Raw genomic sequence first — 24,052 nt, 5'->3', positions numbered from 1 at the left:
ATGGCCAGTATTCACTGTCATGTGAATGTAGCCCAATGTTTCTTAAGCATCTCTTCTCAGAAGGGGCGGCATTGCCATTAAAGGGGTTTTCCAATGAAAACATTTGTGCGGAATTTTAAAGATTTTCTCTAATCGTCTTGGCACTGACAGTTCATTGTCTTGATCTGTTGCCAATGGATATAACCATGAATACAGGAGCTTTCTATACTATATAATCCGGCCATGATTTCCTTGTTGTGTCTGATTCTAGATTATAGAAATCCTGTATTCATGGTTATATCTATTGGAAACCAATCAAGACAAAAGATAGTTAGAGAAAATCTTTAAAACTCACCAAAATTTTTAATTATTTATATTTGCAAAAATATTTAACTTACAATTGACTTCAAATTGAAATCTGGTTATATTCATGAAAATACTCCTTTTAGATACTTCTGGCCAAGATCCCCTTTGCTGAACAGCAGCGACAAGAGGAGGTGCAACCTTATACAGTCTTCTCTGCTTCATTATTGACTTCCACCCCTTCACCCATACAATCCTTTTCTCTCATCTAACATTACAACAGCAAACCTGTTGTAATAGGATTCGGCAGTCCGGACGGAGAGAGGACCAGTTTGGGGCAGCAGAGGCTAAGGGCACTTTAGTAGGCTGCCAATTTTTCCTTTTCGGGGGGTGGGGGGGGTGTGTAAAAAAAACTTTACTGATGTTAGTAAACCTGCAACATTAAGTAGCTTTATGATATGAGTGTGAGAAGGAGCTAACTCACTTCTACATATTGAATTCTGTTTATGTGGCTTTTCTTGTGAATTAAACAGAATTAAAAGGGTTATCTCATGAAAGGGAATCCCTTTAAGAAGGCAGCTACCAATATGATCAGCTGATCGATACATGCATGGCTCTAGTTTGCCAATGGTTAGTTTAGAAAGCAGCCTTGGTGGATGCCTCTCCCCTATGACATGTACATTCCCTAGTAATGCATATAAAAAGGGGTTTTCTTCATGAGGTAATCTATTTTAGGCAAAGGAACCGAAAATCTACATGGATGACTTGCTTATAAGGGAAAAGCAGTGATAGGCTTACACTAGGTTTACACCTGCATTCAGATTTCCGTTCTTCATCATACTGACCTATACCACAGTCTTCTGCAAGGGGCCTAAAATTTCTGGCACTAGGTGTCTCCCTTTTTGCTAATTTGTTGTGCACGCCCTGTTACTAAGGAAGTTCTGTCTTTAGAACACAGCAGTTAACGAGATGGTAAAACAGTGAGTGGAGGCTGAAAGGACAGCTCTCTCTTCACAGCTTCTACATGTTTCTACACAGGCTTTCTGACCTGCACACTGCACAGAGAAGAGTCTGGAGCTTCGCAGAGATGTTAGTTATAGACAGTAAGCAGCTTTCCTTATTGTGCTCAGATCACTTTTTCTGTCTGATGGATTTTATTAGCTGCATTATAACCTGGATTTGAAGTAAATTATTCCTAGAACTCCTATATAATGGTCACTTTTATCAGCTATTTATTTGCTATTTTACAGTCACATGTGGCAGAATTACATGTTAAGAAACCTGTAGTCGTAATAATATATGGGGGAGGGGAATGTGATATTTTACATATAAAATTTTTCTAAAAACTTGAGTCATGTATTATCCTTTATCTAATATTATTTTATGTGTTACGTCTGTGTAGCACCCAAACATTCACCTTTAATAGGAGTCCGTCACTAGAACTTATCAACCCAGCCCTGTAGATGAGTGTTTTCCCCTTGTGAATCGCTGTCTCCATTGACCAGAGAGCGCCATTTTTTATCAATATGCAGATGTGCTCTTGTAGCAACAAGAGTGTTTATAATCACCTATTTGGAGCAACACCAATGCCCTTATTGCTCCAAAGATCTCATTTGCATATTGACTGCATAGAATGCACTGATTCACAAGGGGAAAACTTTGTTTCATTCAGATGAACCAAACTAATATATCTGCAGTAATATATCTGGGTTCTGGTGACAAATAAAAATCCCAGATCTTCCTTTGCCTTCGTCCAGTTGCGTCTCACATTATAACTAAATGTGACAAATATATTAAGAAATCTGTGGGTGTCCCAAGAGCTCAGCTGTGTCCTCTCTCCTCCACATTGTACTGTGTATGACTGCAAGACAACTGGCTGGAGCAAGAGTCAGTAGGAAAAAATAATTTGTAAGCTCTTCTGCCTTGGATAAATTCCTTAATCTGCCTCAGGCTTAAGAAGGTGTAGATGAAAGCTGAGATTCTCATATTCAGTATTCATATGCTGTATGCATATTGCAGATTACATTAATAGCTAGGGCTGGGCAATTATGACCCAAATCAAAATTAGTTGACCATTTTAGCTCGATTACCATACCCCCTATTTATAGTATTTATAGGCCAGTGATTTTTGGTTTTGCTTATTCACATCTGATCCTCTTTGGATAGTGTACAGTGAGTAAAACATCCTTTAGCCACTGACAGAGTCAGACAGGATGGACTAGATGAAAAATAATTGAAATAATCACAATAAATAATTGAGTTGACTTCTGATTTCGGTTATTTTCTGATTACTTGTTCTTAGTATTACCTATAAAATAACTGGAGAGATCTCTAGATAAAAACACACTTGGGAATGTGATATTTACATTCAGCTGGTATCAGCTTTCTTGTGACATCAGAACCATTTTTTTAGGTGGTATAAAACCAGAGATACAGCCATTTGAAGTGACCATTTCCCCTTGGTAATTGCTACAGCTCTACATACTGGAAATACAAATGTGTATAGATTTTCCCTGGCAACAGCTCCCTTAGAGGGTGGAGAATTTTGGATTTTTTTTTTATTTATTTTTTTAGTAATAAAAGGAAATTAGATAAGTTGATTAACCACTTCCAGACCACCAATTGGGTATTTATGTCTGGGTAGTTGCTCTCTTGTTCTGCAAGGACATACCTGTTTGTCCTTGCAGTTTCAAGCAGCTGCAAACTCCTCTAGAGAAGGCAGGGATGGCTTGTTACTGTCCCTGTCTTCCCGATCACGGTGTACACAGCGCTCAAGGAGCACTGTATTCACAACTATGGGAGCTGCCTCAGACCTAGTGGTCAAATGATCCACCTAGGACCAGAGACTGTTAGAGCTGCTGGGACCCAGATCAGCTCAGCAGTGATGGATAGGAGACTGCATTCCTCCTATAGTTGGGTCTAAGGTATCAGCCCCAGTTACAGGAGAAATCAGCCTCCCCAACCAAAACAATAGCGTTCAGATGCCCCCAGAGGTCTATTATGACCTTTTGGTTACATGATATTAACTAAATAAATAAATATAAAAAATAAAAATAAACTAATTTTTTAAAATAAATAAATAATACTCCAATACCACGCCCACATCACAGGTTCTAGCCCACCCCCGACAACACAATACTTAATAAGAATTACCGTAATGGAGAGATAAAACTACTTTAGCCCAGGGCTCCATGGGCTGGAAATGCCGCAATTTGCCTGCGGTGTAAACGCCACGGGAAAAAATTGCAGCGTTTTACAGTAATTGCAAAGTGGATGGGATTCTTGCGAACCCCATGCTTACTTTGCGGTAAAAACTGCAGCGTGGACACGCTGCGATTTCCAAAACCGGCGCAACATTCCAATTATATCTATGGAAAACTCCACGAACTTTCTGTTTAAAGCGCTGTGGGAAGAACCGCATGGTTTTTTTCCCACAACGCTTTTTAGTTGCGGGTTGTCCCGTGGGGCCTTAGCCTTAAAAAGTTTTGTAGCAAAAAGGTATAATGTGAAAAACACAGGTTTTTGTTATAAACCCCTCTTTTATTTATATTTTCCTAAATATAAAAAAAAAAATGCAAGAATAAAAATAACATAAAAATGAAGTCCAAAGTGTCACTGAAAATAAAAATAAAAATTAGTTGAATAACCCAAATGATAAAAATGTTATAGCCCTCAAAACCGCAAATATGAAAAAATCCGAAGATGTGTCTGGTCCTGAACCAGAAAAATTGGCCCGACACATTAGCAAAAAACATAAAATGAAATGAGAGCTACACTTTAAGACTTTAAAACCAGTGTTCAAAACTAAGAAGCTGTGGCACGTTTACTTTGTGTCCTAGATAAGTTGCGACTCAGCCTAAACTCTACTAAACACATTTAGAAATGGCCCACGTCTCACAGCCCTTGACTTTGCCCTTAAATTCTTAAATTAAATTGTTTAGGAAAAGCTTCTTACAGTAAGGAAACATTTGGCAATTACGACTGAGTAATCCTATTGGCTTTCCTATTGACTTACTGGCTCCTGTTCTTAATTTTCTATGTGTCTCGATGTGTCTCGGTATATGGGCTCATTTACTTAACTATATCTAAGGGCCGGATCTTTGACATTTTTTCCCAAAAATAAGATTACAGGGGAAAAAATTTTCTTCCTTCCATTGACATCGGTTCCATTTTTAAAAGTATGGATGGGAATCGGGACCTGGTAGATAGACCTTTGACAAAATATGGATGGGAAACGGGACCTAATGGATAGACCTTAAATATTCATACATTCTGTCGCTTTTTAGTTAAAGTTCCCATTTTCGTGTTTTTCCTCCTGCATCTGTCCCCTGTATTTCAGCCTATGGCTTTACGACAGCGCTCGGGTCTTGAAGTAATAAAGTTCTCGTCACAAGGTAACTTGGAGAGATGACGGCTATAGAAACCCTTTACGTTGGAATCTTTAGAATATTTTAATCTAGTTAATGAAATAAGTAAAGTGCTTTTCGTGACAACTTCATGATAACTAAATTATAAGCGTACTTTGGATTTCTTTGCACTTAATCAAATATTCTTGCTGAATTTCCTGTGTAATATTCTGGAGAGGTTGTATGCCTGTAATTCTCTAATTGGATGTGACTTTAAAATTAAAATGTTAAGACTCTTACTGGGTGCATGGGTGAGTCGATTACAAAATAAGAAGCCATGCAAGCATTTATCTGCCAGACATAAACATATTACTGCTTTTAATTGAACATTTTCTTAATCATTTTCCAGCCAGAGGAATCTGCAGAATACAGAACGCGTTGCAGAATAGATCGAAAGCTACTTTATTAACCTTATTGCTCTCCACACCCTCGATGGGATGGGGGGGGTTGGAGGTCTGGCATCGCCATAGATTGCAAACCCTGACCAGTCGATAAGGGGTTAAACCGGAACAGCCCGTTTCCCAAATATCCACATTCTTAATGATCTCCGGCGCCGGTTTTTAATTAATTTTAGTAATTTTTGCGATGCGGTGATCAAACCCGGGTGCTCAGGGGAGCTTGAAGTTGGCGAAAGCCGAGCAGAGTTTATCCTTTTAACTTGCAGCTTGTTTAAGAAATCTGCTCCCCCCCCCCCCCCACCCAAAACAAATCAATAAGCGAATTGAACGGTTGGATTGGAGACATTTTCGAGGCTCCTAAGCTGCGTGTTTGTACTGTGGTTAGGAAACACCTGCTCTATATTCTCTATCTATACGTGGATCAGGCTACCTACGCCATATAGGAAAGGGCGCGTATTGATTGAACCCAGATGTTTTTCTCATTCTCTATTACTCACATCAGACCTTTTATTATGCCTCATTAAAATTCACGGCATTCGACGATTTCTAATTATATTATCTAATAAACCAAACCTTTCGAAGCGATTTGCATATTATATGAAGAAATCTCACCCAACAAAATCGCTGTGGATTCAATTAACATAATAGCTAATTATGGTACTCATCATCCCTTTAGTGTTACTGTGTATTCATCTTCCTCCTGTTCTCGCCTACAGCGACTAAGGTTTGAATTGCATCTCCTAAATATTGACTTTTAACTATGTTTAATTAGGAATTGAACATCTTTATGCAACCAAAACGGCCGGTTAATTGGTATTTTTCATCCAAAGTTGCTGAGTGCACATTTTTCTTCTGATAACTTTATAGTAAAGTATAGCAGATTGAAAATGGTATTGGAGAGCGGATGGGTGAACAGATTTTCAAAGGTGAAGAGCTGCACGGGAGGGCTATGTACTTCTGACTACTTTACTTGGAGCACTTGCAAAGTGCTCATTATTTTGCCTCGTATTGTTCCCAATGTAATTAATGAACAATATAATCTAATGTTGTTGTCAGGTCTTGTTCACATTAGCGTTAAAGTAGCAGTACTTTTGCACATCGCTGTTGGAAAACCAGTGTATCATCAGGGAACACTATAAGTAAATTGTTATTTCCCAATTGTCCTCATCCTATTTTCCTAGGAGATGTTCACACCAGTGGAGTAATGTGTGGATAAAGGAGTATTCCCATCTCCCTCATTCACCAGCTTTGCCTAATGTCTCTTCTCACTTCCTGTATTCTTCAACAAGCTGATGGGTGGACTTTGATGACAGGACACTATAAAGTACCTTAGTAGATATAGATATAGACATTTGCCTTTACCATGAGAGATTATTTACAGTGGCTTAACTACCGCCGTAGCAGCAGAGGCAGCTGCCACAGGGCCCGGGACATTAGGGGCCCGGTGACAGCCGCTACCACTGCTATCAGTATACTCGGGGGTCTTTTCGGACCCTCAAGTATAATGATCGGCGGCCCGGGAGAGGTAAGAAACATAAACACTTACTTACCTCTCTACGATCCAGGCAGGCTTCGGCCTAGTCGTCTGACGTCTCATGACCCCGGCCTGCGTGCCGGGTCATGTGATGTCTGATGTCATTGAAGTTGGACTACTTCGGAGGCTGACATCGTAGGAGCCAGGAGATAGGTGAGTAACAGAGTTTTTTTTATGTTTTTCTCCCCCTGGGTCTCCGCTTATTATACTCTGACCCCCGAGTATAATAATTGTTTATGGGTGTCCACAGTGGGACATAAAATTGTGGGCAGGGGCCACTATGGGGTACAATACTGTGTGCAGGGGCCACTATGGGGCATAATACTGTGTGCAGGGGCCACTATGGGGGATAATACTGTGTGGAAGGGCCATTATGGGGGATAATAGTGTGTGCAGGGGCCACTAAGGGACATAATACTGTGAGCAGGGGCCACTATGGGCAGGGGTGAACCTGGGCTTTCTGCCGCCTGAAGCGGCGTCAGAAAGCTGCCCCCCCCCGGAGGAGGGGTGGAGCTGAGGGGGCGGGGCCGTTTGGAAAGGGGACGTGGCCGAGCGGAGTGCGCAGGCATAGAGCAGGCAGGGAGAGGACCTGCTCTCTGCCTGAGTGTGAGGGGCGGCCGCTGGAGCAGCACTGCGTCCAGCAGGGCCGCCCTAATACACCGCTCGCTTCCCGTGTCGGGCTGCCGACACGGTGACGCTAAGCCAGTCCAGGACAGCTTGTCCTGGACTGGCTTTGGTCAGCAAAAATGCCGCCCTCCCGAGGCCCTGGCATAGCGCCGCCTGAAGCGGTCGCTTCAGGTCACCTCATGGGAGGTGCGGTGCTGACTATGGGGTATAATACTGTGTGCAGGGACCACTATGGGGGATAATACTGTGTGCTGGGACCACTATGGGGGATAATACTGTGTGCTGGGACCACTATGGGGCATAATAGAGCGCACAGGAATGCGTAGGAGAGGGTCGGTCGAGGTCTTTGGTGTCGGTCGGGGGGGGGGGCATGTCAAAAGTTCACCACAGGGCCCCGCCATTCCTAGTTATGCCACTGATTATATATTATGATTACTAGAAATCTATAATAATGTAGATCAAATAATATGCACAGCAAGTGCATATTACATTACACAGGGTTTACACAGAGTGATAAGAGACACTGTCCAGGGAGCAGTGAGTCACATAGTTTGACCTAAGATCAGATATCAGGCCAGGTGCCCTGACAATGATGTGTAAATAATGAGAGGAATAATTTCACTTAGTAGGCAAAGAACCATTGCTAAAACTCTTGAATTTACATAAGCATAAGATAGGATTCTTGAGATGGGAATACCCCTTTAAGTAGTTACACAAGATCAACCTGCTGCAGGAATGGGGAGCCAGCTGTTATTAAGCACTGTTTGTATTGCTATGGAAGCCGCCATGATGCCCAAGAGGAACCAGATCAGCTTTGCATTGTATACTAGGAGGCTGCATTTCTTTTGTCACTGGAGTGAATGTATCAGCCTCAGTAACAGGGAAAATCCGCCCCCAAAAAGTAATGTTAAAATGTTTTAAAAAATTAATTAATAAATTAGTTAATTATTTAATTAAAAAAATTAAAACATAAAAATAATATAAAATAAATGTAGCCTCCAACTCCGATATGTCACGGCGACACAAGACTATGTGTCACCAGCATAAGCATGTCTCTACACACCCACGGCCCCGTTGGTGCTGAGAGTATCACTATGTCGGGGCACACCTCGTGTTGACTAGGGTGATTGTAACAGCCAGCTGTCAATTTCTTTATAAATTTCAAGGAGGAATAACACAACACTGAAAATTTGGAGAAAAAAAAAATTGCTCCACAATTGTTACTTTTTGGAGAAAACCAGTGGTCTTGTCATTTGCTTCTATATCCTTGTGTCATGAAAGGTTAAACAACTTTCTTATATAGTTTCTGCATCTATTCCTCACTACTTCCCACATCTCTATATCTAACATTGTCAGAATATCTGAGCACTATTAAAACTTGCTTTGAAAATGATGTCCATATCTGTTATCTCTTCTCAAGTGGCCAAGAATAACAGCAATTAAGTGAAATGTTTAATATATACAGAGGCAATGTGTAATGGATCCGAAATAAATGTTCAGTGTCTTATCCTCTAAATACAGATAATAGTTTCGACTTTGGTCAAAAGGATTTCTTCTGCTACAATGATGGTTCCTTCCGCATTGATATTTTAATGAGCCTGGTATCTCTTCGAGCCTGTTCTGGGTGGAAAGCCTTGTCTCCGGCATAATTACAATAGGAAATTGTTCATTGACAAGCGCCATTGAAAATCATCACACTTTAAAAAGCAAAAAGAACGTATTAGTTTCCTCCTCTACCAAAATAGACATTGTCTGTGTCACTTTAGTAACAGATAGTAGATCAGTGTCCCATAATATATAGACTTTGCGTTCCTTCAGTCAAAGACAACTGGTAAAACAAGTAAAGGTGAGATTTTTGGGGTATGATCACATGGGGCAGATTGGATACAGAAATTTCTGCGGGTGTAAAATTTGTTCTGTACAGAAAGGGGTTGTTTATGGAGCATGCACATGGGCTGTTCAGATAAATGGAGTATTCTCAAAAATGGCTACAACAAATCTGCCGCGTGTGAATTTTAATTTTAGAATTCTTTACAGGATACAAAATTTCTGTATGGTGTAATTCTAACTTAGAATTTATAGATTTGTAATATTGTTGTCAGTCTTTGGAAATTGAGACGTCCAGCCCACGAAAATGTATGCAGACAGCTTTCAATGCTGACCAATGCCCGATTGGTTCTGTGCTGACCCTTCACCGTTCTCTGTTGACTTGGAACTTGGATGACGTATTAATATAACGTGTGACTGCTGCAGTCAATCAGTGGCCATATCGGTGACCTCAGCAGTGTCGGCACATCATCTATGTATTGAGTAATTGGTTGCACCATTTACAAGTTGCTATCATTGCAGTTTGGCATGCATAGAGTAGCAGGAAATATGGGAAAAGTCAGCATGGGGGCAGCAAGGAATCAGTAGGGTATTACCCTTTTTGTTATTTTACAGGACTGTGCACTGTTTTATTTTATTGTTTTGTTTTATTTAAAAAAATAATAATAATTAAAGGGATCCTATCATTAAAACTCAATAGCCTTAAGAAAGGCTATTCTTCTCCTACCTTTAGATGTCTTCTCTGTGCCGCTGTTCGGTATATATCCTGGTTTTCGTCGGTATGCAAATGAGTTCTCTCAAAGCACTGGGGGCAGACCCCAGCGCTCAAACAGTACTAGGGGCGTCCCCAATGCTGCGAAAGAACTCTCCAGCGCCGCCTCCTTCTTCTTCAGGAACGGGGTCTTCCGGGGGTTGGCTTCAAACTTCTCTGTCTCAGGCCTAGCACAAAGCCGACTGCGTATGCGCATGGGCCACAAGAAAATGGTTGCCTACACAGTATTGTAAGCGGCCATTTTCTTGTGGCCGGTGGGCATGCGCAGTCGGCTTTGCCCTAGGCCGGAGGCCTAGAAGTTTGAAACCAGTGTTAGAAGAAGACACGAACAGAGACCGTTTCTGAAGAAGATGGAGGCAGCGCTGGAGAGTTGTCTCGCAATATTGGGGACGCCCCCAGTGCTGTTTGAGCACATGGCCCGCCCCCAGTGCTGCGAGAGAACTCCTTTGCATACCGACAAAAAACAGGATTTATACCGAACGGTGGCGCAGAGAAGACATCTAAAGATAGGAGAAGAATAGCCTTTCTTAAGGCTATTCCTTTGTGTTAGTCACAAAAAATTGAGTTTTAATGATAGGATCCCTTTAAGCTTTTCTCTAGCCCCCACCATTCCTGAGCAATGGTTTTAAGGTAAACAGCTGCCTGCCTCCGATTAATAACTGAAGCAGACCTTTTCTCTGCCTCCGGATGAGATGAGATGCAGTGATGGAGAAGGAGGCTGGCTTACATATAGAATTCACCTTGTCAAACATCTAGACCACTTCATATATATCACCAACTCATCCAGTGTTGGAACAAATGCAGAAGTGAACAGATTCCCCAGGGATCTTTAGACACAAAACTATGGGAATTTTTACATGACTGTTTTGCGAAGTTGCTTTATTTTTCACAACCATAAAAATGGTTGTGAAGGTGCACCTAGCTTTCCAACTGTACTAAAAAAAAAATTTTCCGCTGAATATAAAATGAAATTTTGTAGCAGTTTTTAAATTTAACTAAAATTGCCAGTGATTTTGTTTCTACAGCGCATATAAAGGCGGTGTCTCCATGTAACAGACAACAAACAAACCCTGTGTAGTCTGATCCTGCAGTTCTAGTCTCTTCTTCCTGTCCTACAAAATGTACATTAGCACAAATTAGGGGACAAATGGAATAACAGTATAAGACTACAGAATTACACTACACAAAATTACTTTGCTGTTTTTAGGTACGACTGTGTACAGTGTACGAGTCAATAAAAATGTCTCAGGTGACAAACATATGCGTGTGTCATCCATGCTTTTCACTGACCCTTACATTGAATTGGATAGACCGAACTGCAAATATGCACAGATATGGGACCTGTTCCATATTTTACTCTGCCTCTGTCTTCTTCTCCCGACCGCCTCTTTGCTGCGTCATTGGCCGCGTCATCTGCTGGCAGAGCCGACTGTGAATGTCCGTTTGGCCATTTTCTTGTGGGCTCTTACACGAGCGTCTGTTCGTCCACAGGAAAATGGCCGAACTGACATGCGTAGTCGGCTCTGCTGGATGATGACGCGGCAAAGAGGTGGTTGGAAGAAGAAGACAGAGGTGTCACTGGAGAGTCTTCGGACAGCACAGGAGACGCCCCCTGTGCTTTTTGCATTACAGTACAGTCAAGGTCACTCAACCTCACCAACCATTTTAAGGGGTTTTTCGCAGCTAAAATACTGAAATCCTATTCTTAGGATAAGACACTGACTTAAAACTAATGTAGGTCTGATAGACAGCACCCCCACAAATCAGCTGTTTGAAGAAGCTGGTGCATTTAGGTGCTTGGTATTGCATCACAGTCCCATTCACTTGAATGAGACTGAGCTATAAAAAGACCACATAACTGGTAAATGTAACATCATATGACCTAATTGATCTGATACTGATGATCTATTCTAAGGATAAGGACATACTTGTATCATGTGACTATCAACAAACTACAAATACCAGGAGTACATGGCATTCTGGTTGGTCTCCTTCCTTCCTTCCTTCCTTCCCTGGAGGAGTGCACCATTTTTTCTATTTTCCAACCTACTTGCCACCTTGTAAGAAGGGTAGAGATCTAAGCAGGCTGGGGCAGGGAAACCTATACTATAACTCATGCTACAAAGTTGACATAAGTTATACCTGAAATTTGCGTCATCTATGTCGGGCTTTTTTTTCTGGAATGGAAAATAGAAATTCCAGAAAAAATGGAATTCAAGAACTGGACTGATCCACTACCTGAAAGATACCAAGTACTGCCTAATCCACCACTTGATGTATTCCAGTGCTGACTGATAACTGATCCAATACTTGATGGATACCAGTGCTTACTGATCCACCATCTAATGGATACCAGTGCTGACTGATCACTGATTCACCACCTGATGGATCCCAGTGCTGACTGACAGGTTTCACAGACTATAAAGAGTCTTCAAGATCATTTTCATAACCCTAACAAAGGAATATGCTTTACATAATTCTGTGATCTGTAGATTGGGATAAGAACCAGGAATATTGAAGTTTACTGTGCAAAGAAAGAGAATACAGTAGGGTGTGTACCTTATACTAAGATCCAATCTCTGCTTGTTGGACGTAGTACATGTACATGATATCTGAACCTAAGGGTTACAAAACAGACCAAGGAAGTAAGTAGACCTCTCTGACAGCTTAATGATGGACCAACAAAAAGTTTGGATATTATATTCCTGTATATTCTCTCTCATGAGTGTAAATGCTGTATTTGTTTTAAGAGTATCATCACATTAATGTGTATTTTTTCATTGATCATATTCATGCCTGTCTACAATGTCAGATATGATGTGGATGTCTGGCGAACTTTTTTGCTTTTTTTTTGTAAAAAAAAAAAAAAAAAGTTCTTTATTTATTCTCTATTTTTTCTAATAACGTTTTCACACCGGTTGCCTAGACTACACCCAACGAAAACCAGTTTGATTCATAGTCAATTAAACGTTAAATGTTTTTGCAAGTATAAAATTGAAAAATTAGAAAAATTTTGAAGATTTTCTCTAACCATCTTAGGGTAACAGCCTGTTGTCTTGATCGATTGCCAATGGATATGACCATGGATGCAGGAGCTTTCAAAGGTCTGGGACTTGCCAGAAACCCAGCCATGATGTCCTTATTGTGGACAGGTTATCAGGCAAGGACACTACATACCTAAGAAGATAATCCAGCCACAATAAGGAAATCATGGCTGGGTTTCTGACAAGTGACAGACCATAACAAGTTTCTACATTCATGGTCGTATCCATTGGCAACCAATTAAGAAAAAAGAATGTCATCACTAAGATGGGTAGAGAAAATCATTAAAACCCTCCAAAAATTGTAATTATTTATATTGATAATAATGTTTAGCCTTTAGCTGTCTACAAATTTAAATATGGTTATATTTGTGGGAATATCCCTTTAAGGAGGAGTTTGAATGAAACTGTGTTCACACATGCGCCCTGCTGCTCAGTTTAGTGTTTTTAGTAGTGACAGACACAGCTGCCTCATTTAAAGCTCCCCTTAGGGGAACAGGGGGTTGGCACCCTAGTAAGCATTGAGGACCCAGCTATCAGACTTTTACCACAATCCCTTTAAGTCATTATTTTTCCAGTCTTTGGACAGTGTGATCCAACTCCAGACAGACAATTGATTTCCAATTTTGTTGTCACAAATCGCAACAATGTTTATCAAATTTTTGTTTGGGTTCTGGACATGGCCATATTTTGTTCCTGACACCAGATGGTATTGGATCTAGAGCCAACCCAATCTCCATGTGTTTCATTGGATTAAATGTGTGTACCACTCTGTGAAATATAGGTATTAGTTATATGGAAATGGTAATATTTGTTAAAAAAATTATATAAAATTTTAATTCTTCTACTTGTTCAATATTTCTTGTTTATTTCAATACGTTTTGCAAAAGTTCATTATGTTTTAGGAGAAGTTTAGTTCCAATGCCAGTGTTCGTCTTTCAGCTTCTCCAAAGCGTAGTATGTAGACAGATTTAGAAATTTATACAGTATGTATAACTTTATTGTGTTACGGGGTTTTTTTTACACTTTTTGAGTTTGTATTATGTTTTTTTTTTTACACCAAGTCTTGCAATATGAAGGAATATGCCGGCAAAAATAAATAAATATCATTTTCCTTTGTGTTCTTTTTTTTCACCCTGAGAAACAAATGTCACATCCAGAAGGCTGAATTTTAAATGGAGCATGAATGAAACAATAAAAGCTAGCCACAAATTTTAATTCTCCAGCCTGTATTTATTTGATTTGTGTCCAGATGGTGGTGAAGCAAGGAAACCCTTTGTGTAAATGAAGCACACATGTGAAAGTGCCTCTATAATGTAGTCATTGAGACCGGAAGGGTTCATACTGTGTCTGAAAGGAGACAATAGAGACTGGATATATCAACATTGCAGAAATCTAGTTCATTTGTGATTCAACCCCTTTGACTGTGGTTGTCATGAAAACTTCCTACTTTGATCAGCAGAGGGTGGAGAGAAAGCCTTTGGAAAGGCCCAAAGATGCATCAGTATTGTTTACTGTGCACTTGGCTTCACTTCACACCCCCATTCCGGAAGAAGCAACAGAGATAGGACCATCTTGCACCTTGACCTGTCTAGACTGGGGAGTGGGCTTTTTGTCCCAGTTACCAAGAGTACGGGGTGCTCTTTGACCCTTTGAGTATTTGCTGTGGAGACACTCGCTAAGTATGTAGGTAGTTTGTAAAAGCTTCTTGAACTCTTACTTAATTCAGGAGGAGAGCGAATGAGACAAAGACATGGACCAGCTGTTATGAAATAAAGCTGAAACAGTAGAACCTGGGAGAAGTTACATTTTGTAAGCTATTATTTTCTGCACAAAGCCCCTGGGATGCAATATAACAGCTGCATTGGAGATGGCGCACAACAACTAATCTGAGCACAGGTTTTTCACAACTCTTACACATGCAAGTAGTATGGAAACTATGTAACTGTATTTGCAGTCTTATATTTTTAGATACTTTGTGTTTCCCTCTCTTTTGAACTTGTCTTTATCAGTCTACTGTATAGAAGTACTTTATGTCTTGTATAGTCATACTCTGTCCTAAGCTGCTTATCGCTTTAATTTTTCTTACAGGTTCCATTAGTCAAATCTGAGGTATATCTGACAGAGGTTTTAGAAGGAATCTGTGAAAAAATGGATGACTACAGCCTGTACATACACCCTGATACCAAGGAGAAGACTTTCAAAAGGTTTGCTCCAAGAGATAATGATCCGTTCCTTCCAGACGACTTTAACAATTTCCAGTTCAATCCTACAGATAGCAATCCTCTAAAGTACGCGGTAAGACATTTTAATATAATAACTACATTTATTTGTATCGCTTTCAATACAAAGGCGGTGAGAATTTACAGATTGTGCTCGTAAATAATACATCCCTACGAAGCTTAAATTCCTAGTCAGTTGATTTACATGTATATACCTTTTATTTATCTTACAGTACTTTTTGTGTTATCGAAATTTAGAAAAAAAAATCTGCACTTTTTCTAAGAATGAATGAGAACATAGTTTGAGTTTTGTATATACATAGTTCCATATTTTTTTTTCTTTAATTGTTGAAAAGTCCTTAACGATATGCATAATTAATTATCTAAAATTTGTACGTTTCATTATTACAGTATGCAAATAATTTTTATTATTTTTTACATTTTAAGATTTAATTTTTATTTTATTTTTTTACTTTATTTTTTTTTTTTAATAACAAAAATCAAATATTAAGACCAGGGTTTCCAAAAATAATTCCACATTATTTTTACTTTGATTACAGTAAGAAATGGTATTTGTATACAGAGAAACAATTTTTTTTTTTGCAAATGAGAATGTAATTATTTGCGGATTACGTGAGCGTCGTCTGTTGGGTTCTCTTGTTTTTTTCACGTATTGAAGTTATCGCTTATTTCTTGTAGTGTGAACGTGTGGTGGAAGAGAATGATGAGGACATCATTTCACTTATTTCCAAAGATACTGAAGATTTAGCTGAAAAACTGTGCAATGAAGTAGCAGGTAGGTTTAGGATTTCTGTGCTGCCTTTACGTCGTTTATAACCTGATTTCCGACTCTATAGCTGGGCCATCATTTTGCTGCATTGTACCAAAATCCTTGATGTAAATTTATGTATTTTTTTGGGAAAATCTGGTAACCGAGTCCAAGATTGTTCTGCCAACCTATTTTTATACGATCTGATATGGGATCCAAATTTATTTGCTTTCATTTAACATTTCTATCGGTCATCGTGCACCGTAGGCCTCTACCACTGAAATACACTAAATTAATTTTTGTAATTAATTATATGTAAATTTTATTCTATCAATGTATATTTTTACATTTTTATTATGACCATCTTGGTGTATAAAAAGCCCTAGTTAAATTTACTGTCATAGAGAAAGTATCTGGGTGTAAAGGCGTTCGGTGTAAAGTTGCACCCCAAAAAAAATATTTTAAAAATTCCACCATATTGCTTTTTTCGAGATTTCTCTTACAGGGAATGTGATGCCAGCCATAGCTTCTTTCCTCCCTTTGCCCAGGATAATTTGTGTATTAAATAAGTGGCATGGCCTGAAATATTAATGACTCGAAGAATAACAGAACGCAATGCACTCCAGACAATTTGGTCTTTTTGTAATGAATAACAAGCACACTTTGCCGGTGTTCAGCAGTCAGGCAGTGTAGTTTGCTTCACCACGTAGAGCCAGTCTGTTTTAGGGGGGAAAAATGCATTATGTATCCAAGATAAAATATTGATTTTAGAACCAATGACATCTTAAAATGAAGGCTTGAGATCTTGGTATGTAAAAGAAAAAACCCTGAGGTTTTAAATAAATATTTAATACTAACAGTATGTGCTTATAGATCTCCTCTCATGCAGCTCCAGTTGTAAATGAAGTTGATAGGAGTTTTGACATTTTTCTATACAGTGCTGCATCTATGGAAGCTTGCAGGTAAACTAGCACACTTTCCAATACTCACAGATGAGCAGCTCGACTCAGACAAAGTATTTGCCATGCATATTAAGAAGACCCTATACTTTCTACAAAATCTAGATTTTCTGCCTATAATAACCCATATAGTCAGAATTACATCATCCAGTCTGGTTCTACCTTTCATATCGATTTAAAATAGCTAAAAATTTAGAACACTATGCGTTTTATCTGTGATTTCTCTGCCTGCAGAGTGTAGGCCCAAAAGCCTGAGCTAGATTAGACATCGACAGTATAGCTAAACACCTCTTGTAATTCTATTTTTCGGATTAGCAACCTACAATATATAAACAAACACACATATAAGGTATGTGAATGTTCGTGTGTATGCTGAAAGTTTTACATTCGCATGTACATCTCAAAACCTCATTGACAAACAGGATCAGCACATTTAATGTTTCTAAAAATTCTTCTGCATCCAATAAATCGAAAGAACCACCAAGATTCGCAATTGCAAATCTATAATAAGTTGAATTATCGCAAAAGGGTCACAAAGTGCACAATAACGCGGCTCTTACGTTATATAATTATGTCCGGAATAATTGACATGCTAGAACACATAGAGAAATTATCTCCGTAGCTTTGCTTTCAATTACATAAGCAGTCATGTAGATTATTTTGCGTTTTACTACATTTTAGGATTTTTATTTCACTTTTAGAATTGCTTTTGTTTTTTTTGTAATTGCCCGTATAATTAAATTCGATATCATAATGTATAATATAATGACAAAAATATCCATTATTTTTTCATTTAAAACCTATTATAAAGCATTAAGAAAATGCTAGCTAACAATTCGTAAATCTTCAGTCTTGTACACCTACTGGTCCTTCGTGGCTTTGCAGGGCATTCTGGGACTAGTAGTTCCAACCCTTATAGTACCGTAAACTTTTCCTCCTTGTTCAAAGTGAAGACTTTTGGTTAGTTTTGAATTTTATAATATATATATTATCTTTTATACATTTGTCACTGCTTTGATTTGTATATTCTGAATATATGACTACTATAAAGTATTTGTTTGGTACAATACATTTTTATTTTATGATTTATCCTATAGACAAAAGTGGCTATCACAAAGTGTACAATAACAATAAAAGAAATTCCAATTTATTTTTTTTTCAATTACGATTGTTAATTAGCTGACTTTTTGTTATATATATATATATATATATATATATATATATATAATCATATAATATAAAATAATATATTATGTAAATCAAGAGTAAAGTCACCAGGTTAAAAATATAAATAAATATAATAAATATATATATTAAATATAGATAAAAATTTATTGAAAATATACATATTTTTGTAAACAATAGTATAGAAAATTGTATTTATATGTAAAAATGTTATTCAATTATTTGGCATAAAATTAAATGTTTAAAAAGTATGAATTTAATAGGTTGCAAATATTTTTAATAAATTTTCTCCCAACGCATCAACTTTTATGTTTAAAAAAAAAAATAAAATTAGAAATATAAAAAATAAAAATAAAAAAAAAATTAAAAAATGAGGCAAAAAAGTAAATAGATTAAAATCTAAAAAGTCTCTATCTCAAAAATTCCCTACCATGAGAGTGTCCACAGCTTTAGTATCACGTAGATATACCTATGGACATCTGGTTCATCTATATATAACAATAATGAAACATTTGCGATGATCCCAGGTATCCTCGGCACCGGTATGTAAGACATCATATGCAGCTATTGTCAGGTGTGTGTATTACAATGGCTGTGCCACCATATAACACAGCTTAGGCCAAATCCAGACTATATTCTAAGGAACTTTACTTATGTCACATTGAATTGTTACAAGAAGCTGGAGACTGCAAAGAACTCATTTAATGACTTAAAACAAATCTTAGATCTCATGGGAAGGAAATTAGATGGCATTTTCTTTTAGGATACGTAGCATTTTAATATTTATAATCACACTGTGACTGTCATCGTTCTCCATTAAAAAAGGAGAAAAGTTTCACTCGGAAATTCTATTTGACCTGAAAATGGCTGCTCGTGTAATGTACTTTGATCCTATATTAGCTCAATCAATGGATATCTCTTTCAATGCGCTGTGAATTGGAGATGATTGACAGTTATACTGTTTATGTATCTATGCTATGTCCCGAGAACGCTTGTACCCAATATAAGGTTTCCATCATCGATTATTAGTAATTTACTTGCCTTATACGTTACTTATACATCCTGTATATAGCCGTAGTGTATCATTGTCTCTACACGTGTACCAGACCCACCGTTTTCCTGTTGACAGTAGATTGTCCATGACAACGTAATACTAATCTATGGATATAGACCGAACACAGCGATGACTGATTGTTCTCTGCGTCTGCAGTAGATAAGAATGTTTGTTTTCTACGATATGACCACTTTCTCTTTTTTACTCTAGGTTTTTGTAAGGATGTTCCACACACCGAATTATAGAAGACCCAAAAACAGAGCTACAACGGACTGTAATTCTTTATAGATTTTTTTATCCCAGCGACACGAACTTTGGCGTCTTATTGCCCCCAACCACCGAGACCAGTTTGGTCGTATGTCCAAAGGTCGACACAATGGGTTTGAGCTCCGTTAAAGTTATAATAGATAATTACCTTTTCTATAGAACAAGCCAATTTGACCCCCCCCCCTAGTTAGTTTGTGATGTTTTTTTTATTCTAATCGTCTATCAATAAACTATATTTTAAGACATCTTGTATTATTAACTGCCTATGCAAGACACCATCGAAATGCAGTGAGATGCGTGGTACCACATACAGAGGGCAATGATCTGGAGACACGCAGAGATGGGGCGTTGCCTGCTCCAAAAATGTTTATTTCATGAATAGGTAAGCCGAAACATTGACATGAACAAATTAACCTCTACGTTGCAATATTATTTTTCCCTTATACTGCAGTTTATGTGATGCTTTCTGCTGTTTTATCCTATAGCAGACTAACCTGGCATTTATTCGATGTATGACTCCAGTGTAGGGATATTTTTGCTGTACTGTCGCAGCAACCTTGTGTGACCTTGATGCACATCTTCCTATCTCGTGGCTGCCAGCACTGTCCTTCTTAACTAGAGCACACAGAAATTAACCGTGCCCTGCTCATTTCTGTGCCCGCTTAAGTTACAGTGGTCTCAGCGTACATCCATAGAAATGGTCAGTAATGACTACAACGTGAAATAATCCTGGGAAATCCATTAAGGCCTCGTCATTGTCAAATGTTTCTCATAAGAATCTTACATTTCATGATTGGCCAAAAATTCTTTCCTTTCCAAGAAAATAAACCTATAGCATGCCATACGATAGCCTTGGAAATGCCTATCTGCCCAATTAAAATACCAAGAGATATTTGATGCACGTATTACATATTATCATGTCGCCGTGTTTATTTTTATTTTTAGATTGGACAGATGACGAACGAAAACTTAATAGGTTGGGAGACGAATACGTAGCGTGGACGGTATTAGACGCTCATTTAGAGCTGTTTAACAAAACCAGCTATGGTACCTTCCCAATATAAACATGTTTTTTACGTAGCGAACAGCACTGCGGCAGTCAAATTAGCAATGCATCTGAGCGTGCCGTAAAACAACCGCATTTAATTAATTAACTCAACCACTAATATAGTTTATCGTGCGGCCATGCCTAGTTCACCTCATACCGAGGAGGACATGAATCCAGTAATGTCATGTGGAGCAATGGAGCGACATAGACACTATGTCTACGTACCGACATATCTATATGAAAATTCCAATTGTTCCTTAAATTGTATCCTTAACTACAGAGAAAACTTTAGGTTATGCTTGCCTAGTAAATAGTCAAGTTGCAGTCTCTTCCTGATGAAATCGCCACACCGTTGTCAAATACAATGTCCCGTACCGTCTCCCACATACGATGTCGATACATTTAGGGCTATCAATGACAATGAGGCACAAGGTATCAAAGCTGTGTATTGTCTTATCTACAAAAAAACTCAAGACTAAAATTTCAATGAATTATAGTAGACAGGTAACAGGATACGATATACACAACGATAGGCAATGCGATGGGCTTAGACTTTATAGCCATGGATCCATGGCTTCCTAATGTAAATTAGCTCAAGCTTATATAGACAGCATATTCCATGGCGCTGTACAGAGATTGTCATCGTTCACATCAATCTGTTTCCACCATCTAAATTCCCTATCTCATTCACTAGGGCCACTTGAAGGACCTAAACTTAGTATATTGTTAGTGTGGAAGGACAAGCGTACCTGAGGGTAAAGAACTCACCCACCCTGGAGAACATACAACCTCCATGTATAAATTGTTCTCGCTCAGAATGAAACCCTGGACCCCTGTTATGCAAGGGAATAATCACTGGGCCACCGTGCTGGCCGTTATTAAATAATCTAATAATTTAATTTTTTTTTGTAATAATTGTAATTTATATTATCTTTCGATGTTCGTTTTCCACTGTTTTGCACTTTAACAACCAATAGGACAAATTTTTCTTTTTTCCATATTCCCAAAGACCTATCACGGTACCCGTGCACCATGCCAAGCCAAGTTGTAATTCACTTCAATGTTTTCCCCTGGATTTGGTGCAAGTTGCCTCATGATTAGTTCTCCTTCCATACTGGTTTATGACAAGGCATTTACATGACTGTCGTCTGACATATTCAATCACTGCAAGCGAAAAGGGCAAGTTTGATAAATACACAATGAGGATGGCTATCTAGGGAAGACTCCAACCATTTCATGTGTCCTTTACCACTTATTATGTAATACCCAATCCACATTTCATTAAAATATGCTTACTATTTTTGTATTATTTTTTTTGTATTTTTGTATAATTTTGTAACGTTGAATAACAAGAGTTGATAATTTGTCAGAACTTTTTGACACGTATTACTATTTATGAGATTATGTAGCTTGCACCCAGACTTCCTCTCCACTGATGATTCTTTTGAAGCCCAAGATAACCAACCAGTTTCGACCCTGAATTGAGAACATAGTAAATCACATTTACCCTGATAGATTTTTGGAGATTCAGAACTAGCATCTAAGAATGGGTTACGTACATGGTGCAGCAACTTTTAATCATACTTAAGTTTTCTGAAGACTTGTCATAATATGGAATTCTTGACCTATATTACTGGTATTGTTTTACGTAAGAGGTTGTTTGAAGTGTAACCCTTTATAGGAACGTAAGGGACTCGGCATATTTGAGGGTTAACCTAATGATGTTTAGAATCCATGCCATCAATGGATTTGGTAACCAACTTCACAGAGAGATTTTTTCTTTACTAGTTAAGTGATTTCTTTTATGTTCTTAATAAGTTTCTTTTATATTGTTTTGTTAGTTAGTAAACCGTAATATCTATATTAATTTGTGTAATATCCTTTGCTATAAGGGATTGAAAACAGAAAGTTTATCATCGACATATGGAGCCAAATTCCAAACAAATGGTTAAGATTCGAAGCCACAGGCAGTAATGGTAAAGCAGCACAGTGTGAATTAACCTCCAAGAACTTCAAGAAGAGTGCCAATGCCACTTGGAATTCACTTAGAAGTTTTATGAATCCAACCTGGTTAAAGCTCTTGGTTCTGTTTGCCACTAACTCTTGTTCATATGGTTTTTTAGCTGAATATTGTCTTACAATAGACAACATTGATTACCAAAGACAGGGGCAACATGGTGGCTAAGTGGTTAGCTCTGTAGCCTTGCAGCGCTGGAGTCCTGGGCTCGAATCCTACCAGGAACAACATCTGCAAGGAGTTTGTGTGTTCTCCCTGTGAACATGGGTGGATTTCCTCCCATTCTACAAAGACATACTGATAGGAAAAAAAAGGTACATTGTGAGCCCTATATGGGGCTCATAATCTACATAAAAAATAAAAAAAATTGATTACCAAAGACACTTACACCCTAGCAGCACTCAAGGCTGTGCAGTCACTAGGCCAAACCATCAACTCCAATACCATAAATGCCCTTGTAACACAGACCAGTTCCTGAATAGACTCCTTCACAAACACCTTATAGATTCTCTCAAAGATTCTCTAAATTTGATGACAAGCTAATGATTGAATTCCTATGAAAGCAAATATATAACAAACTATGCATCTAATTAATTATACAATATCAATAATTATATATTATAATTAACTAAAAATAATTAATCATTCTATTTTGAAGCAGAGTTTGGTAACTTTTTTTACCGATTCGACAGCCCTGGATATGAAACCACTTATAACATTTAGATGGGGGGTGGCGCTATTTATGTAAATTTGCAGCAATGGTTTTCTAATTCTACACAATTTAAAGAAGGCCTTTCATCACCAACCCTTCACATCATTCAATAAGTGTCACTCCACTGAGGTCGGCACAGTTGGAATTTTTACTCCTAATGTTCCCGGACAATTAGTGCTGTTGGTTTCAGCACCCCATATGCTGATTAGGATGTCTACTGTCAGGTGGGCGGGCCTTAGCAACTAGTATGACACCGCCTACCTGACAGTAGAGAGGCTCATTACCATATTGGGTGCTGGAACAAACACAGATGATTGATTGGGAATGGTAGGGGCTGGAGAAAAAATTCCAACTGTACCGGAATCCATGGAACTCCACCTGAAGGATGCAAAGACCTGGAGGTGGTGAAAGGTCCTCTTTAAATAGATCTCCAATCCAAGCTGACCTCTTTATATACCTCCATTTTTGTTTGTCAATTTGGCCAAAATGTTAACATAAATCAATAAATTTTAGGTTTTACACTCTTTCCTTCAGTGATTCAACTTTTTGGAGATTTACCATCCCTTTCTATGCCGGTTGTCACTGTTTTATAAAAGGTGGTGTTTTTCAGGTAACCCATATTGAGTCTGTTGCTATCACTACCATATTCTCAATGTTCGGTAGTGTAAATGTGTTGTTATACTTGAAAATTTTCTTGTTAGGCTGACAGTATTCAGACATATCTGGCATTGTAGCTAAAGTAGAAGCGTTACCGAAGAACAAAATCTAATAACTACTGCTAGTAATCAACATCTGCGGTAGAAAGGTCAGATGGGCAATGGCCTGGGTATTATATTACACGTGTGTATACTATTTTACCGAGTGTCCTACCTGACAGTCAGGTTCATGGTCTTTATGACCTTTCTTTACAGTATAATCACTAATGTAGCTGC

The 24,052-nt window shown here is 38.3% G+C and overlaps 1 protein-coding gene and 1 long non-coding RNA gene across 2 annotated transcripts in view; one reads left to right on the top strand and one right to left on the bottom strand.

Annotated features, from left to right (window-relative positions):
* The window catches only part of CNPY1 (canopy FGF signaling regulator 1), a 122,445-nt gene extending 101,971 nt beyond the window's left edge, over positions 1 to 20,474 (top strand). Inside the window, exons 4-6 of the mRNA XM_075271551.1 lie at positions 14,979 to 15,185; positions 15,809 to 15,905; positions 19,287 to 20,474. Coding sequence (XP_075127652.1) covers positions 14,979 to 15,185; positions 15,809 to 15,905; positions 19,287 to 19,321 — 339 coding nt within the window. The 3' untranslated portion in view covers positions 19,322 to 20,474. The remainder of the gene's footprint in view (positions 1 to 14,978; positions 15,186 to 15,808; positions 15,906 to 19,286) is intronic.
* Positions 1 to 24,052, bottom strand: part of LOC142200886 (uncharacterized) — a 615,073-nt gene that overhangs the window by 201,415 nt on the left and 389,606 nt on the right. The gene's annotated exons all lie outside the window — the stretch shown is intronic.

The sequence above is a fragment of the Leptodactylus fuscus genome, chromosome 4, assembly GCF_031893055.1.
Source record: "Leptodactylus fuscus isolate aLepFus1 chromosome 4, aLepFus1.hap2, whole genome shotgun sequence".
Taxonomy (NCBI): domain Eukaryota; kingdom Metazoa; phylum Chordata; class Amphibia; order Anura; family Leptodactylidae; genus Leptodactylus; species Leptodactylus fuscus.
The sequence above is the reverse complement of the archived record's forward strand: the minus strand, read 5'-3'. Positions and strand labels throughout refer to the sequence as shown.